This window comes from Chroicocephalus ridibundus, chromosome 9 (genome assembly GCF_963924245.1).
Source record: "Chroicocephalus ridibundus chromosome 9, bChrRid1.1, whole genome shotgun sequence".
Lineage (NCBI taxonomy): Eukaryota > Metazoa > Chordata > Aves > Charadriiformes > Laridae > Chroicocephalus > Chroicocephalus ridibundus.
In genome coordinates this window covers 678,103-703,108 of record NC_086292.1, presented here as the reverse complement: position 1 = coordinate 703,108, position 25,006 = coordinate 678,103, and the positions used below count along the sequence as shown (strand labels likewise).

General features: G+C 54.2%; 1 protein-coding gene across 3 annotated transcripts; it reads right to left on the bottom strand.

The window, feature by feature from the left end:
* Positions 1–840: 840 nt before the first annotated feature.
* OCRL (OCRL inositol polyphosphate-5-phosphatase) lies at positions 841–23,834 on the bottom strand. Of its 3 annotated transcripts, none has more exons than XM_063347513.1 (24): positions 23,682–23,833; positions 23,490–23,569; positions 22,621–22,700; positions 21,682–21,720; positions 20,885–20,992; positions 20,709–20,804; positions 20,187–20,307; positions 19,937–20,098; positions 19,270–19,371; positions 18,680–18,794; positions 16,761–16,877; positions 16,423–16,610; positions 14,774–14,885; positions 13,592–13,701; positions 12,476–12,611; positions 11,422–11,532; positions 10,971–11,136; positions 10,516–10,751; positions 7,109–7,132; positions 4,618–4,737; positions 4,311–4,395; positions 3,336–3,463; positions 2,417–2,528; positions 841–2,300 (listed from the first exon to the last, which is right to left on the bottom strand). In XM_063347513.1, exons 1-24 carry the CDS (start codon positions 23,712–23,714, stop codon positions 2,176–2,178), a joined length of 2,706 nt encoding a protein of 901 aa, XP_063203583.1. In that variant the 5' UTR covers positions 23,715–23,833; the 3' UTR covers positions 841–2,175. The 3 variants fall into 3 exon arrangements, with proteins under 3 accessions (XP_063203583.1, XP_063203582.1, XP_063203584.1); XM_063347512.1 differs by having other exon boundaries at positions 20,885–20,995; positions 23,682–23,832; XM_063347514.1 differs by lacking the exon at positions 7,109–7,132 and having other exon boundaries at positions 20,885–20,995; positions 23,682–23,834.
* Between the last annotated feature and the right edge of the window lie 1,172 nt (positions 23,835–25,006).

The window sequence follows — 25,006 nt, the reverse complement described above, 5'->3', positions numbered from 1 at the left end:
CTCCAGGGTGCCCCGAAGATCCCTGTGCCCCGTGCCGAGCCTGGAGGATGGTCTCGCCCAGCCTTCGGCCCCATCCCTGGGGAGCAGCAGGGCTTCGTGCTCAGCTCCGGCATTTCCGCCGGCAGTGGCAGGAATGTGGTGGCCGGGGAAACAATGCCGGCACCTTGCACCGGTCCCCTCCGTGACAGGGCCGGGAGCAGCTGCCCGGGCACGGCCCTGCTCTCAAGGAGCTGTCAGGAAGCAGATGGAGATGACACCGGCGGCCGTTTCCTGCGGCAGGACGCGCTGGCTTTCTCCACCGTGGCTCCACTTGCCAAGCTAGCGGGACCCGGGGGCCACGGGCATCGCTGCTCGGGCCTGCAAAAGCCCTGTGCCACGCGCTGGCACCAGCCCCCTGCGGCTCCCGCTCACCCCAGGCCCTGCTCCGTGCCGACCCCTCCGGCTGCACCGTCCCCTGTGCCAGGCCTGTCCGCCCAACAGGCAACCGGTGCTGGGCTGCAGGTTGCCCGCGTGTCAGGAGCCTGCAAGCTGCTACCCAGGAGCAGGAGCTGAGCCAGCAAGAACCAGGGGAAGGGGAACCTCTGCCGCTGTCCCCAGCTCTGCCCGGCCACCGCCGGGGTGGGAGAGCCCAGGGGAGGACTCGGCTGCCTTTGGAGCCCCTCGGTGCGAGGCTCCAGCCGTGGGCAAGGGGACGGGGACGGGGGGGACGGTTGAGCTGAGCTGCGGCTCTGCGTCACGGGATGCCGCAGCCCAGCAGGAGCCACCCCTGCGCCGCGCGGGACGCAGCTACGTGAGGGATGGCAGGCTCGGTGCGAGCACCCAGCGCAGCCCCGCAAAACCTTGCACAACGGAGGTTTATTTGGAACGAACAGTTTCCCAATAAATTACGTAATTTAAAAATTTTAAAGAAAGAAAAAAAAAAAAAAGGTCGCAAGGTGGGGGAGCCCCCAGCAGCTCAGCCGGTGCACGGGGACCACGGAGCCACACGGACGCCTGGGGGCTGAGCACCGGCGGGGGCTCCGGCACTGCAGCCCCCCCTGCCCACAGCTCTGCCCCCCTCAGCCGAGGCCACGCAGCCCCCGGCCGAGCGGGCAGGACTCTGCTTAGTGTTCCAGCGGGACAGGCCTCTCCTGCACCCATCAGTTGCCAGCCCCACGGCTGTCCCCTCCCCTGCTGTGTGACCCTGGCACTACAGCCCCCCCCAGCACAACACCCCCACATCCCTGCCTGGATTTCTGGCTCCTTTCCCCCCCTCACTTTCTCCCCACAGCTCGTACCCTCCGGCAGCAGCCCGGGGAGGAGGGGAAGGACAGCATCCAACAGCCCCCCCGTCACCCAGCCCCCGTCCTACCCCCACGGCTCTGCAAGCGGGGCTGGGACAGGAGCCGCGTCCTGCTCCCTGCCACGCACAGGGACAGCCCTGCAGCTCCCCACCCTGCCCGACGCAGGCCCCTGCGAGTCACCCACCACCCCCCGGCCCAGAAGGAAGAGCAAGGCTGGGGGGACAGGGGCAGAAGGCTGGGCGTGCAGGGAGAGACCGGTGTGCCCGAGCCTTGTACTCCAGGAGCAAGGGGAGAGGATGAGGCCCTGCTGCAGGGAAGAGGCCCAACGTCCAGATAACCTTCCTGGGACAGCCACGGTCCAGCTTTCACAGCACAGTGACAGGCCACCAGGGTTGGCTTGGTCTGTTGCGTGGCAGAGGGTGACAGATGGCCAACAGTACAGTCAGTGCACACCAGCACACGCACCTGCAGGGACACAGCCATGCCACCAGCCAGCCGTGACACAGCCCTCCAAGAGCACCAGCAGTCTCCACCCTTCCCCACAATGGCTCCAGGGAGACGGGGGTGAAAAGGAGTGAGAAGCGTGACTTGGGGAACTGGTGACACTGTCACGGGACGATGGGTCGCTGGCACAGTGCTTGGGTATCAACGGATCCACCCAGCTCCCGGGGAGAAAGCAGGAGGCTGCCGTCGTGGATGGCAGTGCAATGAGTGTGCAGGTTCTCTGCAGCGTAGGGTAGAGCGGTGGGAAGGAGAGGGGAACACGTCCCTTCCTACTGTAAACACGGCACTTGGAGAAGCTCAGAGCCTTTTAGCCTTCTGGAGCTGTCAGAAGCCCGGCCTCAGCGCAAGGCTGGTGGCACGGGCCTCAGCTTTGGCACACGGGCAGGAGTCACTCCTCATCCCCGGCGAGCAGGAAGCTGTAGAGGAAGTTGGTGGCACGCTGGCGGTCCTGCTGAGTCTGCTTTGCCATCAGATTGGGTGGAGGGCGCAGGAGGAGGCTGGAGAACAGGGCGGCTGTACATGTAGGCAAAATTCGTTACTGGTCAGGAACAGAGACGTTGAAAGTGGCCAGGAAAGGGTTATGTTTCAGTGAGGGCAGCAGGAGCAGGGGGACGAAACGGCACACTTACCGATCATGGCGACACTGACGTTGTTGACTTCTGAGTACTTGAGCAGCTCTCGGAGGAACGACATTAGGTACCGAAACACGCTGCGATGGCAACGAGGCAGCTGGAAAATCACCTGCAAAGAAAGGAGAGACAGGAATCTCTCCTGGCTCCCACCGCTGCAGCCTGGGCATGCTGGGACACTCCAGACACGAGATGGGCGGCCGTCCCCCTTCCGCTGCCTTGAGGCCGCTGCAGGCCCAGTGGCACAAGCCCCAGGCCCAGAAAGCAAGCAACTACTAGCTGTAGCCTGGTGCTGACGGCACTCATGGGCTTTGGCACCTGGTAACACTGCCTCCAGCATAACTGCGTCACCAGGCAAAAACTACCACGGCCCTGGGGCTGCTTCCCACTCGCTACCAGTCGGATCCCAGCTCTCATGCTCCTGGCTGCACAGCAGCAGCATGAGGACAAGAGGTTTCCCGATGTTAGTACTGAAAACGCCCCAAAACGTCACCTTCTGCCCAAGGAGACGCTTGGCCTTGCTTGCTGCCCCACCAGCTTTTTTTAAGAGCCACTCAGCCCTAGTCCTCACAGGAAGCACGGGAACCGCGGCTCTGAGCAGGTGCTTGAGCCCCCGAGACCAGCGGAGGCTAACCCCCATGTGCTCAGGGTGACACAGGGCAAGCTCGGGGGCTCTTTGGAAGCCACCAGGACTGCTGGGGAACACTGCAGTGCCAGCCTTGGGGCAGGAAAGCATTGCCAGAGCACCCAGGTCACCCTGCCCCCTGCAAAGACTCTCCAAGGGCCAGCTCCCAAAGCCCCTCGCCAGCTCATGGGAAGGGAGCGGGACCCAGCAAGGCCCTGAACCACGGCAGAGGTGGCAGTGGCGGGGAGAGCCGTCCTGAGCTGGCAGCAAGCGGAGCCAGAGGCAGCACCGCACCTGCTGGCACAGCCGGCTGCTGTGCGACCAGTCGAGGCATCGCTGGTACAGCTCGTAGCAGATGACGGGCTCCGGCAGGGCCTCCAGGAAGATGAGGAGTGCTTCAGCCACGGAGTGGTTACTTCCCGCTGGAGCAGTGGGAATCAAGGGCCATGCCGAGCAGCTGGACCACCTCCCTCCCCAGCCTGCTCCCTGCCTCTCCTCCTCCTCCCTGCTTCCTCCTTGCAGGTCTTGCAAGTTCTCTGCCTTCCCAACCACCACTTGACACCAAAGCACTCCTCCTCCTCCTCCCCATCCACGGAAAACGCTGTTCCATCCACCCTGCACTGCGTTTGCCCACCGTGTAGCCTGACAGAAGCCCCTTCTCCAGCTCGTGCTCCCCAGTGTCCACCCTCCTCAGCTCCTGCGCCGGGCACAGCCTTGCAGAAGCTTCCAGAGCTCTGGCCCTGTGGCTGCTTTAGCCAGCAGACCTTCAGCTTCAAGAGAGCTGTCCTGGTTTGAGCGACGCAGGACTAACTTCTCTTCTAATGCCTGGGAAAACTGCACTTCTAGAAGACTCTAGTGGCTGGCAGTGCATGGCTTCTGCTGATGGAATGAGCTGGGTATAGTTCTTGTCTAGTTTATATCGGTGTTGGGATCAATACTGGCTCTTTTGTATTATTAATGCTAATTATTTAGTCTTATTCTATTCAATCTGTTTACATTTCAACCCTTGGGTTTTCTTGTTTTTCCCCGATTCCCCTTCCCGGGTGGGGAGGGGTTGTCAGGTGATGGAATAATTGTCTAAATCACAATAAGTTGTTGTGGGTTCCTCAAACCATAACAAGAGGTTATCTCTGGGGGACAGAGGGGAGCCAACCCCCCAGCAGGGACCCTGCCAGCTACCGGTCGCAGACAAGCTCTCCAGAGAGGGAGCTCTCCCAGCAGAGCCGAGATCCAGCAGGCTCCTGGGAAAGGCAGGCGCAGCAAGGATACGGATTTTCTCGGGGATACTGGTGTCCAGGCAGTCAATGATCTGCTCCAACTCTTCTTGCATGCCTGGAGTCTGGAACAGGTCCTCCTGCCAAAAACAGCACAGGGATGGACAAAGTCACCGTCCTCGCAAAGGCTGAGGCACATAGCGACAGCAGGTGGAAGCTGGTACCCCCAGCCAGTGCCTCAAGCCCAGGAGAAAAGCCCTGCCCCATAAATACCAAACTGGAGTTATCTCCAGGTGCTAGCAATGAATCAGGTCACCAGGCTCCTCAGAGCTCCCCGGCATGGCAGGGGCCCTCTCCCTCACCTGGTGGCAGGCGTGCTTGAACAAGTGGTCCACCAAGAGCCAGATCTCCTTCGGCACCTGCAGCGGCACCCCACTCGCATCCTCGTTGTCCAGGGAGCCCATCTGCAGAACGGATTTCTCCTGGTGGCAAAGAGCACACAACGTTTCAGGGAAACCTCACTCCCTCTGGAAGGGCGTTGGTAAAGAAAGCCTGGAGAGGGGACGAAGCAGGACCCAGAGCTCACCTGGCCCTTACCTTCTTTTACAGCCCAGAGCCATCACTCTGTAGGTCCCAGCTCCGCTCCCTCCCGCTGCCCCACACAACACCCTGCCTGGTCCACCACGAAACTGCAGCAGAGTCTCAGCCACGCTCAGAGGACTCGCCCCGGCCACACCAGCTCCCCCAGGATGGGTCTCTCGCTGGCAGAGCCAGCCTGTCCAAACCACAGCTCCCACCCCGCACCCTGCGGCTGACACCGGGGGATGGAGCCTGACGAGTCCTTCTGCTGCAGTGGCTTCCACATTTCAGGTCCAACCCGGACACCGTGCCCCGCTCACCCAGCTGATCTCCCGACTCCCGCGTGCTCTGACCGCGTCTGCTCTCCGGGCTCTGAAACAGGCCAGTTCTCTAGTTTCTTTCCTCATTTTCCTAAGGAGCGGGCTCTGCTCAACACAGACTATCCTGACACCACCGTCACGTTTTCCCACTTACTCATGCAAAGCAGCTGATGAGCTCAACTGCTCAGAAGTCTCCATCACACCAATCTTGAAGGGGATCAATGTATTTTGCTTGATTTTACTCTCACTCTACGATGGCTCATGTTCCTGTGTGCTCCCACGGAGGAAGCCATGCACAGCTCCCCTCAAGCACCTTCAGCAGAAGCGCCCCGAAGAGACGGGCACAAAAGCAGGAGCACAACCCAAGGACACCGGCGGAGAGGAGCCCCACAAGCCAAACGCAAAGCGCTTCATTTCAGCTGTCAGCTTACGTGACAACTGCGATCGCCGTCCCTCTGCAGCACACACAACCGCTCACAGCCAGCTGGGGCAGGGTTCGGCGTCCCCCAGAGACACCTCAGGTTGGCACGAGCCCCGCCGGCACGGGCAATAGCCACACTTGCCACAGCACGGCACCGCTTTGTTTTGCCTCGCACACCGCTAGATTTTACCCAGCCAGCAGAGGCTGGTGGTGGGCACACGTCTGCCTCGCTCACCCGAGCGCACAGAGCAGGGTCGGAAGCGGCACGTTAGGCAAGCGCATTACAGCTTTCCTCTAAACGGGAAGAGGCGAGAGCTGCGGGCCCTCCGAGAGCTTAGGGCTCTTCGACAGAAAATCCCCACGCCAGGGCGTCGCAGCAGCGGCGCCGAGTGCCAGAGCAGCACCCGGTTCTGCCAGCTGCCCTTGGCACGACGCGGGGAGCTGCGGAGACCCCCGGGGCAGGAGACCCCGGCTGCTTAGAGCAGAGAAGGCTCAGGGCTCCTCAGGGCGGCGGCGGCAGAGGAGGAGGAGGAGGAGGAGCTGGGTTCTCGGTTTTCCTTGAGCATTGGCCAGGCCCCGAGCGCCCTCTCCTGCCGCCTGCGAGGAAGAGGAGGCAGGTTTGCGTCCTCTCCCCGGGAAGGAAGATGTTCTGCAAAAGGCTGTTCCCAGGAGGCCGGCACCAAACTCCTCCCTTCCCCGCTGCCAGGAAGCAGTCTGGAAGCTTCATCTGGTTCAACACCCGAGTTCAGCCCCCTCTTGGGGAGGCGACATCCACTCCATCTCCTGTTTTACCCTGTCACTGCGCTGCCAGCCTGGAGAGGGACAAGTGACCCAGCGCAGGAAGGCTCGGAGCTCGAACAAGTTACCAAACGCCCGAGCCAGCGCAGGGAGAGCGGGAGCAACACCAGCACACCCCCCTGCACCTTCCACTTGCTCTCTGAGCGGCAGATTTGACTCGCTCAGCCCCAGCGCCGAGCACAAGTGCAAAGCAAAGCTGGGATCCCGCTCAGGCATCGGGGGCGATGGGGGCGGCAGCCCAAGCTCTGCTGCTCGAGGAAGCAGAGAAACATCTGCCTCCTATGTGAGGCCTCCGTAAGGACACGCCAAGATGGAAAGAGCAAAATACTTCAGTTTTTGAATTCAGCTGGCTCCCCACAGGTCTGAAGAGGGTGCTGTGGTGAACCCCACCTTGTGCGCACAGTTAGGGCTAATTCAGGTATGTCAAAGGTAGCCAATCTTTTCTGGAAACGTCTATCACTGCTGCCAGGATGAGGACAGTATTTTTTTCCCCCCCCAAAGCAAATTTGGTGAGCTTTAAGCAGCTCAGTTGGGCTGGCCCCATCTCGGCTACGGGGTCACTTTGTGCTTCTACGTGTTCTCATCCAGCCCGCAGCTGCGCTAAGAGGCTTTGCTGGAAGGAGCGCTCCCTCTGCTCCCACCTCCCCTCCCTCCTCCCCAGCGAACGGGGGAAAACTCTCACTCTTTACAAACAAGGCATTGGTAAGCAGACTTCCCAGCCATTGCGTGCGTTACCTTTTCTAAGAAGCTGTCTTCTCCCTGAGAGCAGTGGGAAAGAGAGAAGAGGAAAAAGCATCATTAAGAGAGGGAACGTACTCTCAGATTAAGCAGAAACCTCATTTGCATTACAAGAACCCACTGAATGCCAGGTCCTTCACACATTTTGCTGACATGGCCAAAGTTAAACCTGCAGCGAGAGATTTGCCTGCCAATTAGCAAAAATCCTGCTCACATGATGCACAACCTTGTCAGGATTTCTCCAAACTCCTCACAGGGGCCTTGCAGCAGCCCTGCTCGCTACTAGTGAGCAGTCGGGCCACAGGCAGATGAGAGGTAAACGCCAGGAAAAAGTTCCCCTTCTTGAATCTTCCCGGTCAGAAATAAATATCCCCGTATTATTTCAGCCATCTTCCCTTGTGACCAGGCCAGAGATAAAACATTCACTAGGCTAAATCTGTATTTCTGAGTGTGTGGCAGCTGTGGAGCTAACAGGCCCCCTAAGCAGCTTTGTGTATAGTCAGGGAAATGAGTGTTTGCGCTCAAAACCCCAGGCTGCTCGTCTGTCTCAACCTAATAGCATTAGCACAGTGCGAGGAGGAGCACGCCAAAGCCCCCTCCAGGCTGCACGGCCAATCCCTCCGGTGATCCTGGAACACAGCATCCGTTCACCAGCGCAGTGCGGGCTGGCAGTGTGCGACACTGGTTAGCGGAGTCCGCAGGAGGACACAGAAGCAGGTTGCCCAAGCTGAGTTTTGGCGGATCGACCTTTCAGGGTGGGAGCAACCTAAATGCTTTCAAGGGCTGAGCTGGAAACGTAGCCGCAGCCGGCACGGCACAGGGCATGCCTGGGAGGAAGCAGCACCTCAGTCTCTCCCGCCATTTCTGCAGCGCCTGCTTCCTTTGGAAGCTCAGAGTTTTAACACAGCCACGACAGACCGGCCTCTTGCAGGGAACAGCTTGCTCCAAACACGAGCTGGCGCAGCTCCTTCTTCCAAGGCACAGGGGGAGGGACCGCAGTCACAGGCTTGGGACGGCACATAGCCACGCTGCACGGGAGAGGCTCATTTCGTAATTCAGTGAGTCATCCCAACGGTCTCACTACCACCTACCTGACTGCCTGCCCCGCTGTTCACCTCCCTTCCCGTAGCGTTCGGCATGACTAGCTCCGTGAGACTAACCTGCTCCCGACAAAGATTCTTCAAGAGGCTTTTTAAAGCCCACAGTAGGATCCCAAGAAAAAACAGGATGAGACACTAATACTGAAATCCCAAAGGCGAGATGCTCAAGTGTCAGCAGCTTCTCCCAGGATAACTAGGAGAGGCGTTTCCAAAGCTCCCACCTACACTTTGCCATTCTGCTTCAAACCGCCTCTCACACCCTTATTCACCTGCACTCTCCCGATCTCCCTCTGCTGAGGGCAACAGAGAGCTGGGAAAAATGCTCGGTGCAGCAAATGACAAGCCCTAACGCTACAGAAGTGCAGGAGGGAAAACGTTTCTTAACACACAAGCACACTGCTTTCCTTGCACACAGTCTAAACATCAGCCAAATACACGTAACTGGACCAAACCGCTCCGGCTGCAGAGCGGTGAGCACCAGCACCGCTCGCCCTGGCAGAAGGTGCTCAGCTTGTCCTGTCTCCAGGAATTTCTCAACTCACAGGTACGATCAAAACCAAAGACCTAAAATAGCTCCAACATGACAGTAGCTTTACAATCCAAGTGACTAAGTTTTGCTTTGGGACGTTACACATCGTATTCCTTGAGCTTGCTTAACATGTTCCGATTGAAGCACTGCAGTCACACTGACCTCGCCGACACAAGAGGCTGTTGCTTTGCTGCGGATGCTGGGACAGGATGCTCTTCGCTGCGTGTTTTGCTTCCTGTACTTCTGTATGTTTCACTGAATAACAGAAGGAGGAAACCTACAGGTAAAGGAAGCAGAGAAAGCCTCAAAGTACTCTTAGAAAAGTAATAGTGTGTGTCCGTGAGGGCAGAAGCTAAGAGTCTAGGCCCGAGTTCCTACCTACCAACACGAAGTCAGCGCTGAGCACTGAGCGGATAAAAGCAGGTGGAAAAGCCGCCGAGACCGATGAAACGCTCCAGACCAAGTTCAACTCATTTCTAGAACAAGACTGACTTTCAGTCGAATCCTGAAAAGTATGAGGAGCCTGAGGCCTGCATTAGCTGCTTGAATCGAGGGGGCAAACACTGTATCTTGCCACCTGGATTCTGCTTAGCCTGATCTTGCGATTACCGAAATTCTGGTGTAATAACGGCCTTGCTGTATGTTGGCCCTGTGAGAAAAGTAGACACCTACAACAAAAGGTGGGAACCGAAAGAGGTTCAAGAGCACGGTGCAACTGCTAAAGGGAAGAGAAAGAAGCGTAAGCAGATGGGAGTGGAAGCTGCCAAACCTACAGATGTGAAGAAGCAGCAGCTCACTGGACAAAAAAGACGCATGTGAGGATGAGACTGCAAGATATGAGAAGAGAGGGAAGGTATCACCTGTCAGTGAGACTAAAAGAACAGGGCTAATTTTTCAAATGAACAACAAAGACTGGTTTTCCTGGCTGAAAAAGAACGGGTAACAGACTAAAACTCAGGAACTGCGAAACCTCACTGAAGCAAGGCCAGGAAAGGCCGTCAGAAGAGAGGAATGAATGCAGGCCGAAAACAGGAATTAACATCCCCCAAATGGGGCCGAACGTGAGAAACAGCCATGAGATACCAAAAGACAAAAGGCGACCAGGGCACGATTGCCCCCCTCACACGCACACAAGTGGCTTCCGAAGGATGACTACTGATGCTAGGGGCCGGTGAAGCTTGCGGAGAGGAACAGTTATCTCTGCATGGCTGGAGAGCTCGCTCACTGCGGTCGGTGTGAGAGGAACCGGCCACAGAGGCTGCGAGACCGGCCATTTGCTGAGCCGTGCCCAGCACTAAACCTGACAGCATCAAAGTCCTTTCTTCAGTCCTCCTGCTTGTCCCTTCCCCTCAGCAGGGCCAACGCCACAAGCATCCAGAGGAAAAGGCTCCTGGAGCCCTCGTCACTGCAGAAGCAGCCCAGGGACCTCGGAGGAGAGCATTTCAGTCATCCCTCTTACAACACACCAGTGCCACCCAGCTGAGCCTGCCAGCACCAACATGACAGTAACACAAAACACAAGGTGCTGGGATCACTTTTTTGTCCCACCAAGCAATATTTAGAACCTACTCAGAAATAGGGGATCAAGCACAGGCTGTCAAAATCCACTGGAGGTGGGTGGAGGGAAATAACAGAGCACCTCAAGCTCTGGAAAAAGTAAATCAGCTCAGAGCCAGCACAGCTGACCCGAGCTGAAGGCATTACTCCTAGAAGTAAACAGAAGGCAATAGGCTCTCTCCCTGTTAAGAGAGATGCTCCAGGATGCTGCTACTCACCAGGTCAATGAGTTTCGTGACTGGAACTTCTCGGATCGGTCGTCTCATTCGGCATAAGGCCTCCAGGGAGGTGCCAAAGCAGCTGGGCAGGTAGGTCCCACTGATGGTAAGGAAATAGTCCTTCCCTCGGTCCAAGTGAAGGACAAGAATATCCTCAATTTTATCCTCGCCAGAGTTCAGAAGGGTTACCGAGTCCTTACTGACATACACGTCCAGGGAGATGTCTGTGCTCTCATCTGCAACAGAGAGGAGCTCTCAAGAACACACAGACACTCTCCAAAAGGAATGACGAGGACAAACATACAGTGGCAGAGACAAAGGATACAAAACTGAGAAGACAAACAGACAAGGATGATGGCAAGAAAGGCGAGACACAGGAGAAGTGGGAAGGACCGAATGGAGATGGGGTGGCTGTCCGCACCGGTACACCCTCTAGAAACCGCGGTAAAACTCACCTGGCTCCAAGTAACCTTCACAAGGCTCGGCCCGAAGCCATGGCTTACAGTAGTGGATGTCGTTGAGCTTTGGGATGAAGGAGAAGTGACAGGTGACCTGCCCGTTATTGGTGATCTGGAACTTCTGCTTCTGTAGCTGACGGAACTTCACATTCTCAAACTCAAACTGCAGAGCAAAGAGAAGACACAAATCGTATCAGTGGCGAGGACGGGACACAGAGCGAGGCATCCAGACTCCGGAGGGGCAACCCATGGCTGGGAATCACCCACACAATGCAGAACTCCTAACAGAAGACCTGCCAAGCAGCCAAGACAATCCGATTCCTGATTATAAGATAAGGTTCATTTTTCTATAATCCAGTTTACTGAATCAAAGTCTCTAAAAGTAGTTCTAGCACTTCTAAGGCTGCTGTGTTTGGGAAGCGGACAGGGATTCAGGTTTTATCCTCACTTCTCTCCTGCTTAGCTCCAGCGAAGGAAGAAAGTCATTCTCCATTCTGTCCATTAGACGAACGATGTCTTCAAACGACTTCCGATACTTCTGCTCATCCACAACCTTTACCTGTGGAAGATCAGAAAACACTCAGCAAAGTTTCTGACCAGCTTCACAGGAACTCTTTTGATCACAAGGAAACTGCAGAAGTGAATTATTTCTCTAACTACTTGCTACATGCAGCTGAGAGGCTAAGAGAAGTTGCACGCATGGGTGCACCTCCAAGCTGCATATGCAACTTTAGGCATCTTTTACCCCTACAGCTGTTACTAGGGTCTTTCTGGCCACCGATCACACTACTGGGAGATTACTGGGGGCGATCTCTCTGGGACAGCACTGGCATCCTGCAGCATTACTTGTGATTCTCCAGAGGAAGAGGAGAAAGGCCCTTCTTTAAGGAGACTTGAGCTACTAGGGAGCAGGAAGTAGCAAAAATGGCCATGGACTGTCTTTACTCAGTAAGCTATGAAACCCAAACCTGCTGCCAGGCACCCACCATCAAAGAAATGCAGAGGTGAACCAGTGGCACACCCTCTTAAACATCAGAGGCAGCGCTGCAACAGCAGGCACAACTATTTACGGGTATCTGCTGTGTCTCCTTGCGAAGGAGAGAAGAGTAACTCACCCGTTCTAGTACTAGAGATCATGGCTTATACCCCAGAAGCTAAGCAGCATCATTACAGCAGTCGATGGGAATGCTTTTCTCTTTCCTACATGAGCACACCTGCTCGGGTAAACTCCAGCGAACACCTGCATTACTGTGGCATAACACCGTCCCGGTGCCACCCAGCTGAGCTGCGTCGCACGTGAAGACCACGGCTGCCGAGCCGTTTGCTGAGCAGAGGCTGGCACGGCTGCCTACAGCCGCACACCTACACAGGGGACGCACCTGATTTTTATTTACTCTGTCCTCTTGCAACAGCATTAGCAGAGGTGCCTCGACTATGTAACCGCCTCCCGAAGGAATGCGTGACAATATTGGGATCCTACCCTAGCATATAAAAAAAGTTACCCCGATGCGGAAAAGCGCGCTGACTGGTTTGTGGTCACTAGTCTTCAGCTCCATATGACTGCAATATCGGAGCTGATTTATGTTCCCTCCTCTCCAAAGGATTCGATCACACCATGCTGGCACACGACACTTTCCACTACAAAGAAAAACAGGTTACCAGGGAAAACCAACAATCCTAATAAACCATCCAAGCTGTTCCTCTTCCCAGCCAGGCCGCTCCCTCCACCCCCACCGTCAGTGCCTGCATCAGCAGCGATGGGATGAGCTCCTGTCACTTCCCTCATCTTCAATACTATCTTATTTCTTCCCCTTTCCCTATGCAAGAGCTGAAATTCTCATCCTTTCCAGCATCAGGAAACAAAAACTCAAACAAGACCGTTTCCACAGCCTGAAGCCATGTGTACCGTGACCCAAGCCACACTAGTTTCTTTTGCTGCCAGATCTTTCTGCCCACTACAATCTGATCCATCGGCTATTGTTTCACTACGGAAAGTCTACTCAGCTATTACTATTATGTTAGGAAGACTGAATCCTGGGTTACCCTTCTCCAGATTAACTACTGCGCTGATTCATAAACACGGGCAGAGTAAAATCCAGTCGCTATATGGTTTGAAACTCCTTCTTGGGAGTTTCTCCATTTAGAAGCAGCTTCTGCAGCAGATGCACAAACGTCTGTGGGAGGCACCAAGCAGAGAGCAGCAGGCAGGAACCACTGCTGCTATCGCAGCGCAGCCATCCCAGCAGGCGTGCAAGTCAGGGGACAGGATGACTCAGAGACAGCGTTTCCTTATCTCTTCAATTCCTTTCATACTGTTTGTCTGTCCCTGGTAGCAGAAGAAACCCTCCAGTGCAGGGCCACCTGCGCGGTCACGCCGTGCCCGCGCCCAGCTACTGGAGTCAGCAGCGACTGAGGTTTAAGGCCTGCGCCTGGCCAACGTACGCAGGGTCTGCTTATTTCAGAAAGCAGGGGAAACGAAGGAGTACAAACTTTCTGTGCACTCCAGCCATCACCATAACACTGAGAGGTATTTGCAGCTCTAGGAAGCAGGAAATCAAGTTTTGTGAGAAAATGCTTTTTATGTCATGGGCAAACATGTCCATAGGCAGCCGATTTACCTGGAGTCCCAGCGATCTGTTTTAGAGTCATATTTATATGTGGGGATGAATTTAATCTCTCCCTCGGTAAAATCTGCAAATGCTTTCTTGTGAGTGCGCTGAATGTTCAGCTAAAGCAGAAAAAGACGACTTTAAATAAACAAAACCGAAACCAACAAACCACCCCAAACACCCCCCACACGCCAGTGTCAGAAGCAGCTCCCCAGGCAGAGCAATGGCAACCTGTGGCCGTGGGATTCACCAGCCACCCCCCAAACCGCCTCTCACACCTTATACCCTCAACAAGGGTAAAACTTCAACGTATCAGTGCAATGTTTTCTGAACACACTGAATACAAATGGGCGTAGCGCTGCTTACCAGACCATGCAGACTGCACAGAACAATAGTTAAGGGAAATATTAATTGCTCCACTTGTGCTAAATGCCTTCATTAGTTTTCAGGCTTAAGCATCACCATCATTAATATTTCACTGCCAATCATTTTAGCAAAAGCCTCCAGGAGTGCGCTTGGCTGACAACCTGACACTACTTTCCTGTTCTCATTTAGTCTTCTGAAAAATTTCCTAGTCGTTTTCCTCACCAAAAATCTCAGCTACAGTTGTTTTCTGCATGAAGCTCCGCAGCATGGCGGAAATGAGCTACAGAACAGAATCAATCAGATTTACTGTTAAATTGTGTGTCAGAGATGATATTACACTATTTCTGTTCATGTTTCACAGGTACAATCCTTCATCTTAAAGGCACGTCTGGTGCTGTCTCGGTTTTCAGTGTGCTGCGAAGAAGCGCTGAGCGGGGCAGACTACAGCACCGAATTTAGGTCAAACCGGCTGAGCAGAGAGGCTCGGCTACAGGCGCTGCTCTCCGAATCAATACCTCTTCCAGAACACTGATTACAGCAGCTTTTGTGGCCGTTACAAATTCCTGTCTTCTAGCTTGTAAGTAAGAGAGAACTCTTCCAAGGAGACGCAAAGAGACTTCTACGGTAGTTGAGTCACCCGGTAACCCCGGTACCACGCACAATCGAGTTTTGTTTAGGGGGCTGATGGCACCAGGCCACCCAGAGCTCTGTCGAGGGTCTAGCGTCTATGTCACAGGGCATCTGCCAGCTCCTCCCAAACACACGCACGTCTCAAACCAAGACGTCCCCACAAGCACGGAGCAAACATAAGCGGAGTTCACTGACCTGGTCGTATGTCAGCAGCTTCTGAAGCTCGTTCTTACTGATAAGACTTTTCACTTCACTGGCATCAGGGAGACAAAGCCTGTAGTTCAAGTCTCCCAGCCAGATGACAACGCTGAAAACGAAGACAAACATGGAAGAGAAGAGGCAGGAGTTAGTACTGCAGGCTGCACAGGGAGGAAGGGGCAGAGAATAGATGGTTGGCTGCTGGTGATTAAGGTTGAGACACGTGGAAGACAAAAGGAGACGTGACAGATCAAATCTGACAGCAGAAATTTCTAGTGGCAGCAGATACTACAGTACTAAGTCCATCTCCTTTGGAATCCCACATGGGATCGGAGACTTCATTTAATGGGAGAGACTTGGGTTTGCCTCAGTCCGAAAAAAGCCTGAGACCACCACCGACTCTCTAACAAGGTGAAACCAGTGTATCTCACCAAGCTCTACAACCTCTCAACCTCCACAAACCCCACCTGTATTCTGGCCCCTGTGTACGGCAGAGGGCAATGACGGAGCAGGCCAAGCAGAGCCTGCTTGTCAACCAGTTCGGCAGGCTGACACGCACGTACCTGCCTGCTCATACCTCGTGTCATACCGTGGTTTTACCGGTTTGTTTTCCACTGCCTTTCTTTCAGCCAGATCAGGCCACTGCTGTATCATCTACCCAGCAAAGGCTGCCTGATGCAGAATTGGCAAAAGCAGAGTTAGGTTCCCGTTGAGTTTGTGACCTGTCCTGTCTCACCCGTCAGCCCCACCTCACTGGCACCTGCTCTTACTCTGCTCCTCTCGGGGCTTTCAAACAGACCCACAGCCTTCTCATTACAGCAGCCAAAGAAACACTTCTGGTATTCACTCTTTACTCCACAAAGGTTCCATTTAAAGATTAAAATCTAACCCCCTCTCTAGTATCAAAGCTCTTCCTGTTTATAGTCAAACCCAAAATTTCCATTAGTGGATTATCGAGGATAATCTAATATTTAAAGTTTTTGCTGTACTAATCTACTCTACATTTTATTTTCAGTTTTTAAATAGTTTAAATATTAACGACAGAAGAACTAATGAATCATATCAGGTTATAAAAAACTTAATTTATATTCTTTGTTGCACATGTTTGAGTTTGATTTGCGTTATTCAGCACCACTGCTACCTCATTAAAAATATTAATAGTTAAGAAAAAAATAAAGTATTGCCTGCGTATCATCCAATTCATTTAAAAAGAAACTGAAACAGCAATCGTAAGCATTTGCTACTCAAAAAAGCCTGAACAGCACAGCCTCTGCCCATCCTGCTACCCTTTTTCTTCCCCTCCTCATACTCCCATTTCCCATCACAAAAAACCCCGCGGTTACTTCGGTTACTTCAAGCCGTGTCACGTTCAGCCATTGCCTCGGGCGTGGTGCCTGCTGAAATGAGGTATCACACACAACACCCAGGGAACGGGCCGTCAGGGACAGGCTGCACAAGTCACCGCAGTGAGAAGGTGACCACGTAGTTTGGCTGCAGGAGCTCCAGCACACCACAGGCCTTGACATTTTGGGTTATATTGTTAAGCCAGAAGATGTACCTGCACAAAATCTCCTGTTGCTGTGATTCTGACTTGATTTGGATTATTCAACACCATTTCAAAAGCGGAAACAGCAAATTAAACTTACTCATGTTTCATGATGTTGAGCAGAGGTAGACTATCATCGGGGGTTACAAAACTCATCCGAGCACAGATATCCTTATAATCCTGATTTCGCCGCTCGAAGTCCTCCACGTGAGCAGCGAGGTGGGAATTGACAATGCAGAAGGTCGTGTTGTGGAACACGAACCTCACCGCCACACCGCCCTTGTTGCCCTGGGGAGAGCAGGTATCGGCGCTCGTTAGAGAAGGCAGCAGATGAGGCGCCAGGAGGAGTCGGGGATGGCACAGATAGGTGAGAAAAACCAGACTGTGCCCTTTCTTGCATGGATACATGGAAGGAACAAATTGGCCTCGGTGACTCACCATCTTTCCCATGATTCCCGTGCCCACAGACTCCGTCATGATGTCTCTGATATTGCTCAGCTGATCCTTCTTAGCAAATATGAGCAACATCATCCCAACCAGACGGACCATTTGCACCTGCAAAAATAAAAGAGAACATGAGTCCCAGACAGGCAGTGGAAAGGCAGTTCCGATTTGCCTGCTCCACCTAATGTTCTGCTTCTCTGGCTCTCCCCATTCCTCATCGTGTTTCGTACTCAATCCCTGCTTGCAACACCACCCAACGGGCCTCCTGTCCCAGAGCAGGGTTCTGGAGGACAATCTATCATCCCCCAACAGCCATCAGCCGTGCTGAGCTCACTACGCTCCCCACTGGTGCTTCCCTGCAAACAGGGCTGTCTTGCGAGGCGACAGAAACTTCATAAACACGTAGCAGATCTGTTCGTGAAGCCTCAGCCCTAACCACCAGAGGAAGACACTGGGTGCTGTAATTAGACATGTCGCAGGGAGCCGCTGGCTGTGGCTGCTGCTGAGGGCTGCGGGGCCGGCTGGGAGTCGGTGCTCACCTTTGTTTACTTGGAACTACAGCGGAGCCAGTGACACCTGCTAGAGAGGAACGGACAGAAATGTTCTTATTTCCCGAGGCAAACATGCCTGACACACAGGGTATCAAAAGACAGCCATCTCCGAGCTATACGAACTGTTTGCTTTTCAGAAAGCACTCGTTCTATAACGCAAAGAGTGTCTTTCTGGAGCTAAGAGGGTCTCCTCTACTGCAGAGCTCAACCCACCAGTGTTAACAGCGTGCTGATGGTCCGCCGCCGGTTCTCACACATGCTAAGCCAGTGCACTGCCCAGTCCGTGACCTCCCTGCGCCTTCAGAACAGTGGGGTCACAACTCTGAAAGCCAGCAACAAGGCCTAATCTTCTTCAGCACAGTCTACACACTCACTTTAGAGGCATAAAAACATTAAGATGTCTTGGGATTAAGCCTACATAGTGGGGGGACAAGCTGAAACAAGAGAATTCAAGTGGAAGAGCCCAAGTACTCAGCCCTCTCTGCAGGAGTGGAATTTGCATGCAACCTAGAGTCTTATCTACGGTTTCATCATTTCCCCCTGCCTGCAGCCATGTCCTCAACTCTCCCTTTCACAAGGGTGGGAGAAATTTGCCTAAAACTCAAGTAAAGCAAAGGGACGGCAACATGAGCCTCTCCGCAGTTCAGGTCATGATCCCTGGCTCCCTCCGGATGAATCTCAGTGCAGCACTGTACGCTGGTTTCCTGGAACTGATCACCTGGAACACATGCCACTGACCTCAACTCAAAGCAAGCAGGACAGGGCTGTGACAGTAACACAAGAGGAAGAGGAAACTAGTTGAGGTATTTAGGGCTGGTACGTACAGCAGAGATGAAAAGCAACGGCTTGCTCTAAACCAGCCAGAATAAAGTCCTGCTGCCACAAGTGAAACAATTCCATCCCAAGGCAGCAGCCTCAGGAAGATTTCACCTCTTAAATTGTCCGTTCCTTCGAGGAAAAGCTATTTGTTTAATTTACCATCTCAAGACACACCTTGCTTCTATATTACGAGGGTGAGAAGGTAACACAGATGAAGAATTTGAATCCGCTGCTGTGATCCTATTGAGTATACCACTTCCCTGACACCTACCTCTTATTTTATGAAGTTATTTTGATCCCCATCTGTACAAATTTCTGTTTTAAAGTACAATATCCCCCTACAGCTGCAGGGCAGAAATACTCTCCAGATTTAATTTGGCATACTTGACACAAGCACAGGGACACACGTGCCAAGTATAACACATCCCGGGTTTCTCCAATCACCGCTCTTTGGTTGGGTGAGGAAAGGGGAAGCCCATTTCTGTTTCCCTTCTAATCACGCCAACTCCATGACAAAACCCCGCAACACCAAACAGAACTCACTTTCTTGTATTTAGCCTGAGGGTGCAGGGACTTCTCCACAGCAGACAGCCATTCTTGCTCCTTTGCAGAATCAAGGTAGAAGAAAGCCTCTGTGCTGAGGTCCAGCTCCTGGAACCTAAAAATACAAGCCAACTTAGCACATCCCCCCTTCTCCTACCGATCACCCTCTTTCTGCAGGAAGGTCCATTGTGAAACTTCTAGAAACGTCTCTTCTTGTAAGAGAAGCTCCTTATTCCCACTTGCTAAATAAAGCAGCAGAATTTCACCCCAGTGCTGCAAGAGCCTGCTGCAATACGCTCCAGCAGCCATCTCTCTGAGAAGTATTACTCTAGGCGGAGGACAACCAGAGAGCTCCGTGGATGCTTGGAGGCAAATCTCTTTTGTTACATCATGCCAGCCTCATTTAACCCGATGCTCTGCCTCATCCAAATGGCCCTTTCCCCTCAGGCAGCTCTTCTGAGACAGAGCTCAGCTTTGTGGAACCTCTGAGAACACGACAGGAACTTAAAATAAACAGAGCCCACCAGTATCCAAGCAGGAGCAACAAGACACCCAGCACCGTAAGTGGAAATGAGATCCCTGCTACTCACCCGATGCAATAGAAGTCTGGAGGCTCTGCGTCGCACACCAGCCAGGGCTCCAAGCTGCTGTCTGGAGACTGCCCGTTCACATTCCAAGTTCCCACAAAAAATCTACAACACAAAAGCAGCTGAACTGTTAGAAAACACAGGAACAACCGCATCAGCCCAGTCTCTCCAGTGCACGCCCAGCAGCATTCAGGCTGGGAGCAGACACAACACGTGAGCTGGCCATGCGTAGCGCCATGCCAACTATGGGGTAACTGGAAATTCTTCTGGGCTTGGCTCATTTTCAGCGACACTCATCTCGGGGATTTTGCAGAACGCTACAAAACTAAGGACATTTCACCAGGGTCAGCAAACATCTGGCTCTTTTAACATCACGTCATGTGGGCCAACACTGAGACAATGTGGTGGGACGGCTGCCTTTATCCTCTTTCTGCCTGACCGCTTCAGTCTCACTTGAGGGTCAAGAGATTTGACGCACACAGGGGAAAAAATGCAAAAGGAGTAGCTGCGCTGCAGGGACTTATTGACTTCCAGTCTGCACCGAAGCTGGTTTAGCCACCCCAGCTGGCCACATGCCAGCAGCTGCCAGCACTCAAACCTGGGCCAGGTTCACAGAAGAGATTAAACGGGTTTGTCTCCATGCACACTGCTCCTCAGTGACAGCGCTAACCTGAAGTTGTGGAGGTTGACGTATGCCTTCTCTCTCTTGGCAAGCAGATGTTTGATGAGGCCTTCTCTTTGTCCCGACTGGGTGCTGGGAAAAAACATTTTGCGCATGGTGTTGGTCACTTTTGGCTGGTCTCTTGACGCACCTTCTCTCTCTCGGTGAAATCTAAGAAGGAAGCAAGAGCAGAATTAAAACTGGTTCTGCTGTCTAGGAAGAGAAGGAAAAAAGGGAACAGACTCGCCACGTTACTTACTGCCTATTTTGAGGCACAGGAGGAGGTGGGGGTTCCCGGCGAGATCCCGTTTGGTGGTTTTGCATGTTTCTTTTCTCTTCTAGGCTCAGAGCGTTGAAGTCATCCTCAAACTCCAGAGCTCCTATAACAAACAAAACAAGCACAACGCCCTGAGAAATGATTTAAAACCCCTCAGATCAAGAAGGAAAAAATATAACTCCACAGAAAGTGAAAAAGCAATATTTGAACTCCGATGACGGCAGGAATGAGAGAAAGGGGTACTAACCACGAGTCAAGGCAGCAGGGAGCTTAACGTATGCAAAGCAAGGCACCGGGCAGAAGACAGCACTCAAGAAGGAATGAATGGTCCAGGGCAACAGAATCCAAGGACCAAGATGTTTATTTCGTGCAGGGTAACGTGAAGTGAGGGAATGGGGCAGAGGCCAGAGTACCGGGTGCAGGGTCAGACACAGCTCCCTGCCCCTCGCTGCCCCGTTACTCTACAGACCACAGAGCACACAAAGGTGACAGTCAGTGCTGTACCCGAAGAAGAGGCCTGCGATAGACCTGGGAGGTTCTTCTCCACCTGATGCCAGCTGGCCGAGTCCTTAGGGTTGGGAAGGGAAGCTTTCAGGTGGGCTGGAAAAAAAACAAATCAGCCCTGTCAGAAACTGCTGGCGGTTGGAGGATTTCACAAACACAACCACAGCTCTGCCTACCTTCCTGTATGCTCTGCACTTCTGAAAGGAATCGTAAGCAACGCTCCTCATCAGGGATTTCAAAGAGCCGCTCTGCTGTCTCGTCACCTTGTATCCGGACCTTGCAGCCTGCTTCGGGCATAAACACACTCACAGAGTCAGTCAAGGCCGGTTCACAGACATCATGCCCTGAGAGTGACCAGCATTTCTAGGTACCCTTTGAGCTCATCAATGAAAGCCACCTTCCAGCTATTGCTCCTGATGGAAGCCTGGACCTAAGCTGGTTCCCTGTGCTTCTGAGATCCCCCCCACCCCACCTCCCTCAGAGCATCATCAGTCATGTTTTCCTGGGTTTAGGAATACTCGTCCTTGCTGTGATCTCGGAGAAAAGAGCTCTAAAAGTAGTAAGAAAAATTTCTTGAAAGGGAAAGCAGGATCAGTGACTAGAGAGTGTGTTGTGAGCACCAAAAAAGGCAGAGAGTAACCTAGGCTCAAGTGCAGGTCAAAGACGCGGAAGGGAGACGAGAATAGTTCAGAATGCAGTGCAGGGCCTCCAGAAAAGATTTAAGAAGTTAAAGCTTGACCAATTGCCAGTGCTTCAACCTGGGCATTGACGACCGCTTCTGTCACAACTGACTGACCACAAGAGCCAGACAACAGCATTAGAGGAAATACAATCCCTGCTCAGTCAAGAGACAGACACAAAGTAGGGTGGAAGATTATGAAGTGGCAGGTAAAATATGCATGTGTCAGTGCCCAACAGACAGCCCGGCTCCCGAAAGGGGCTTTAGCCATGCCACTGCAGTTATAAAACTTACTGTTTGTAGCTATGTCAATCAGTAGAGTTTCTTCTGCCTCTGGAAAAAGAGAAAAAACAGGATCAAGAGAGTTCACACCGAATGCTGCAGTAATCGAGTACTCAGAAAAGCATGCTGCCTGCTCCTAGCCACAAAAGAGTCCTAACACAGGAACAAACAGCTTTAATTTACATCTGTACTGTTAATAATGGCTCTGGCAGAATGATCGTATCTGGACAGTCATTTCCCACAAAGTATCACAGGGGAGATTCCAAATATTCAGAGCTCTTGCACACCTGGATGGTTTGTTCCACATCAGTGTAGCTCCTTTGGGGAAGCCCAACCTGACAATGAACTTCAGAGCTTGTCTATGCAGCAAAAATGATGGGCAGAACCACAGTGAATTACAGAGAAGGGTACAGACCAATCCAGGAAAAGCTGCTTTTAGTCCTGAACAAGGCTTTGCCCCAGGGACGCACAGCGCTACCCAAGTTCTTCCAAGACAAGGCCTAAAGCTCTTTCCCATTCCATGGGTGGCTCTTTGACACTTGACAGTTTGCCTGACCTTACCCAAGTTTTGATCTAAACACACAGGAATCAGATTAAAGCTCCCAACTCTTGCCATTATGGAGTAGACCAACAGACAGACATCAGCAGACCCCACATTCCAGCCGCTGCAGAGAAGTGCTGAACGTGTTGGCTCTGTACGATGCCAAGCCCAGCACTCATCTGAACCAGCCAATTTCCTCACAACTCTATGCTGACATGGAAAGACTCCCCACTCGGATGAGGAAGAAGCAGGATCCCACGAACCACAAGTTTTAGTTTCACGGGGAAGGATTCAATCTATACGGGCGCCCAAGGAGGCAGGTCAAGAAATGCCGCTAAATTTGGGGTTTGCCAATAAACAGCAGTGGATTCCTGCCACCACAAGAGAGCCCGCTCCAGGAGAGTCAGTACCTTGTACGCATTTAAAGCGGCTGTTGATAGGAATATAATCCGGATTGGAGTTTTCTTTCTCCTGTGAATGGATAACTATCCTAGAGACAGAAAAAAGGCTTGTAAAAACACAGAAGAAACAACTCCCTCCTCATAAACAGACAAACGTTGACATAGTCACAAGGCCTGTAATTACAGAGGAACGCACTGTTTGATTTCTATTGCTGTACTACCAGGACAGGAGACGAGAAAGGGAAAAACCGCTCAGAGCCACGCAGGCTGCGGGTGCAAACGCAGGAGAAAGTACGCGCCGTTCAACTTTCACTGCTACGTTTAACTTTCACTGCTACGGGGCAGATTGGGCGTTAGGGCGACAGCGGCTTCGGCTCCTCGGGGAAACCCGGAGCGGGAACGCGCAGCCAGAAAACTCGTTTCTCCTCTCCTTGGCTGCGGGACACCGTCTCCCACGCCGGAGGGAGAGCGCTGGGGGAAGAGGCGGCTGCCAGCACCCGCCTTGTCCCCGTCCCCTCTCCGAACACAGCGGCTCAACAGCTTTTAAGTTTCCCGAGGCAGCCACAGAGGCCGGGAAGGGCTCATTTCTCTTCCACCACCGAGGCCCCGGGAACGGCTCGTCTCTCTTCCACCCCCGCCGACGGCCCGGGTCGCCTTGGCGACCCGGGCCGTCGGCGGGGGTGGAAGAGAGACGAGCCGTTCCAAGGCCCCCGCTGCCCCCAAGCCCCCATAGCACGCCACCGGCCCGGGAGGCGAGGCCTCCACCGGGCCCACAACCGGAGCCGGGCCGGGCCCTCCCATTAAGGCAACCCAGCCCCGAGCTACCCCCAGCTCCCCCGCCACGGCCAGACACGGCCCTCAGCCCCCGCCGTGCTCACCCGTAACGGCCGCTCCGCCGGCCCAGGCTGAGCACACACGGCTCCCGCCGCCCGCCCCGCACCTCCGTGCCGGCAACGCTCTGCGCCGTAGTTAAGGTAAACCGCTGACTGCCTTCCTCCTCCTCCTCCTCCTCCTCCCCCCCACCGGTCCCTCCCGCCCCTCCCCGGCCCCGGGCGGCTCCCGGTGGATACGAGGAGGCCGCAGGCCGCGGCGGGCGGCTCCATGACGGCGCCTCGGTCTCCCGGCGACTTGGCGCCGATGCACCCGGCGCGGGGCAGAGAGGCGCCGGCCGCCACCCACGCTGCCCCCTGCCGGCTGGAGGACTAACGTCCCCCCCCACCCCGCCTAGGTAACGGAGGGGGCGTGCCGCAGGCGGGGCTGTACGGAGAGGAGGGGGCGCTCCGGGGGTGCACCGGAGGGGTCCGCCGAGCTCTAGGTAGGGCTCCTCCCCCGCGGTGCGGCGGTCCCGGTTACCCGTGGCGGGGGGGGGGGCCTGGCGCTGGTCCCCTGTGTCCTTCCCCGCTGCCACGGGCGAGGCGGGGCCAGGCTACCAGCGCTCGCCTGGCTCCGCCCTCCTCCGGCGTTGATTGGCTGCGAGCCCCTTATTTGCATCTGCGCAAGGCATGATGGGAAAGGCCGGCGTTTGGAGTGCCGCCGGCAGCGCCACGGGCCCGCCCGCTCCTGGGCGCTGATTGGATGCGGGGTTCTCTCGTTTGCATGCGCGCGGTGCAGGACGGGAAGGGCCGTGTAGTTTGAAGCGCGCGGCGGCGGGAGCTATGGCGGAGCCGGGCGGGGAGGAGGAGCAGGAGCGGTACCGGCGGTGAGCGGCCTGTGCGGGGATGGGGAGAATCATAGAATGGGCAGGGTTGGAAGGGACCTTAAAGATCACCTAGTTCCAACCCTTCTGCTCTGGGGAGGGATGCGTCCTACTACATCAGGTTGCTCAGAGCCCCGTCCAGCCTGGCCTTGAACGGCTCCAGGGATGGGGCTTCCCCAGCCTCCCTGGGCAACCTGTTCCAGTGTCTCAGCACCCTCATGGAGAGAAACTTCTTCCTAAATGGATCCATCTCTAGTTTTGATCTATTCCCCCTAGTCCTACCATTACCCGACATCCTAAAAAGTCCCTCCCCAGCTCTCTTGTAGGCCCCCTTAAGATACTGGTAGGCCACTAGAAGGTCTCCTCGGAGCCTTCTTTTCTCCAGGCTGAACAAGCCCAACTCTCTCAGTCTGTCCTCACAGGAGAGGTGCTCCAGCCCTCGGATCATCCTCGTGGCCCTTCTCTGGACACGTTCCAGCACGTCCATCTCTCTCTTGTAATAGGGGCTCCAGAACTGGACGCAGTACTCCAGATGGGGTCTCACGAGAGTGGAGTAGAGGGGGAGAATCACCTCCCTCGACCTGCTGGCCACGCTTCTCCTGATGCAGCGCAGGATATGATAGGCTTTGTGGGCTGCTAGTGCACACTGTCCTTGGACTCAAGTCCTTTTCTTCAGGGCTGCTCTCAAGCCAGTCACTG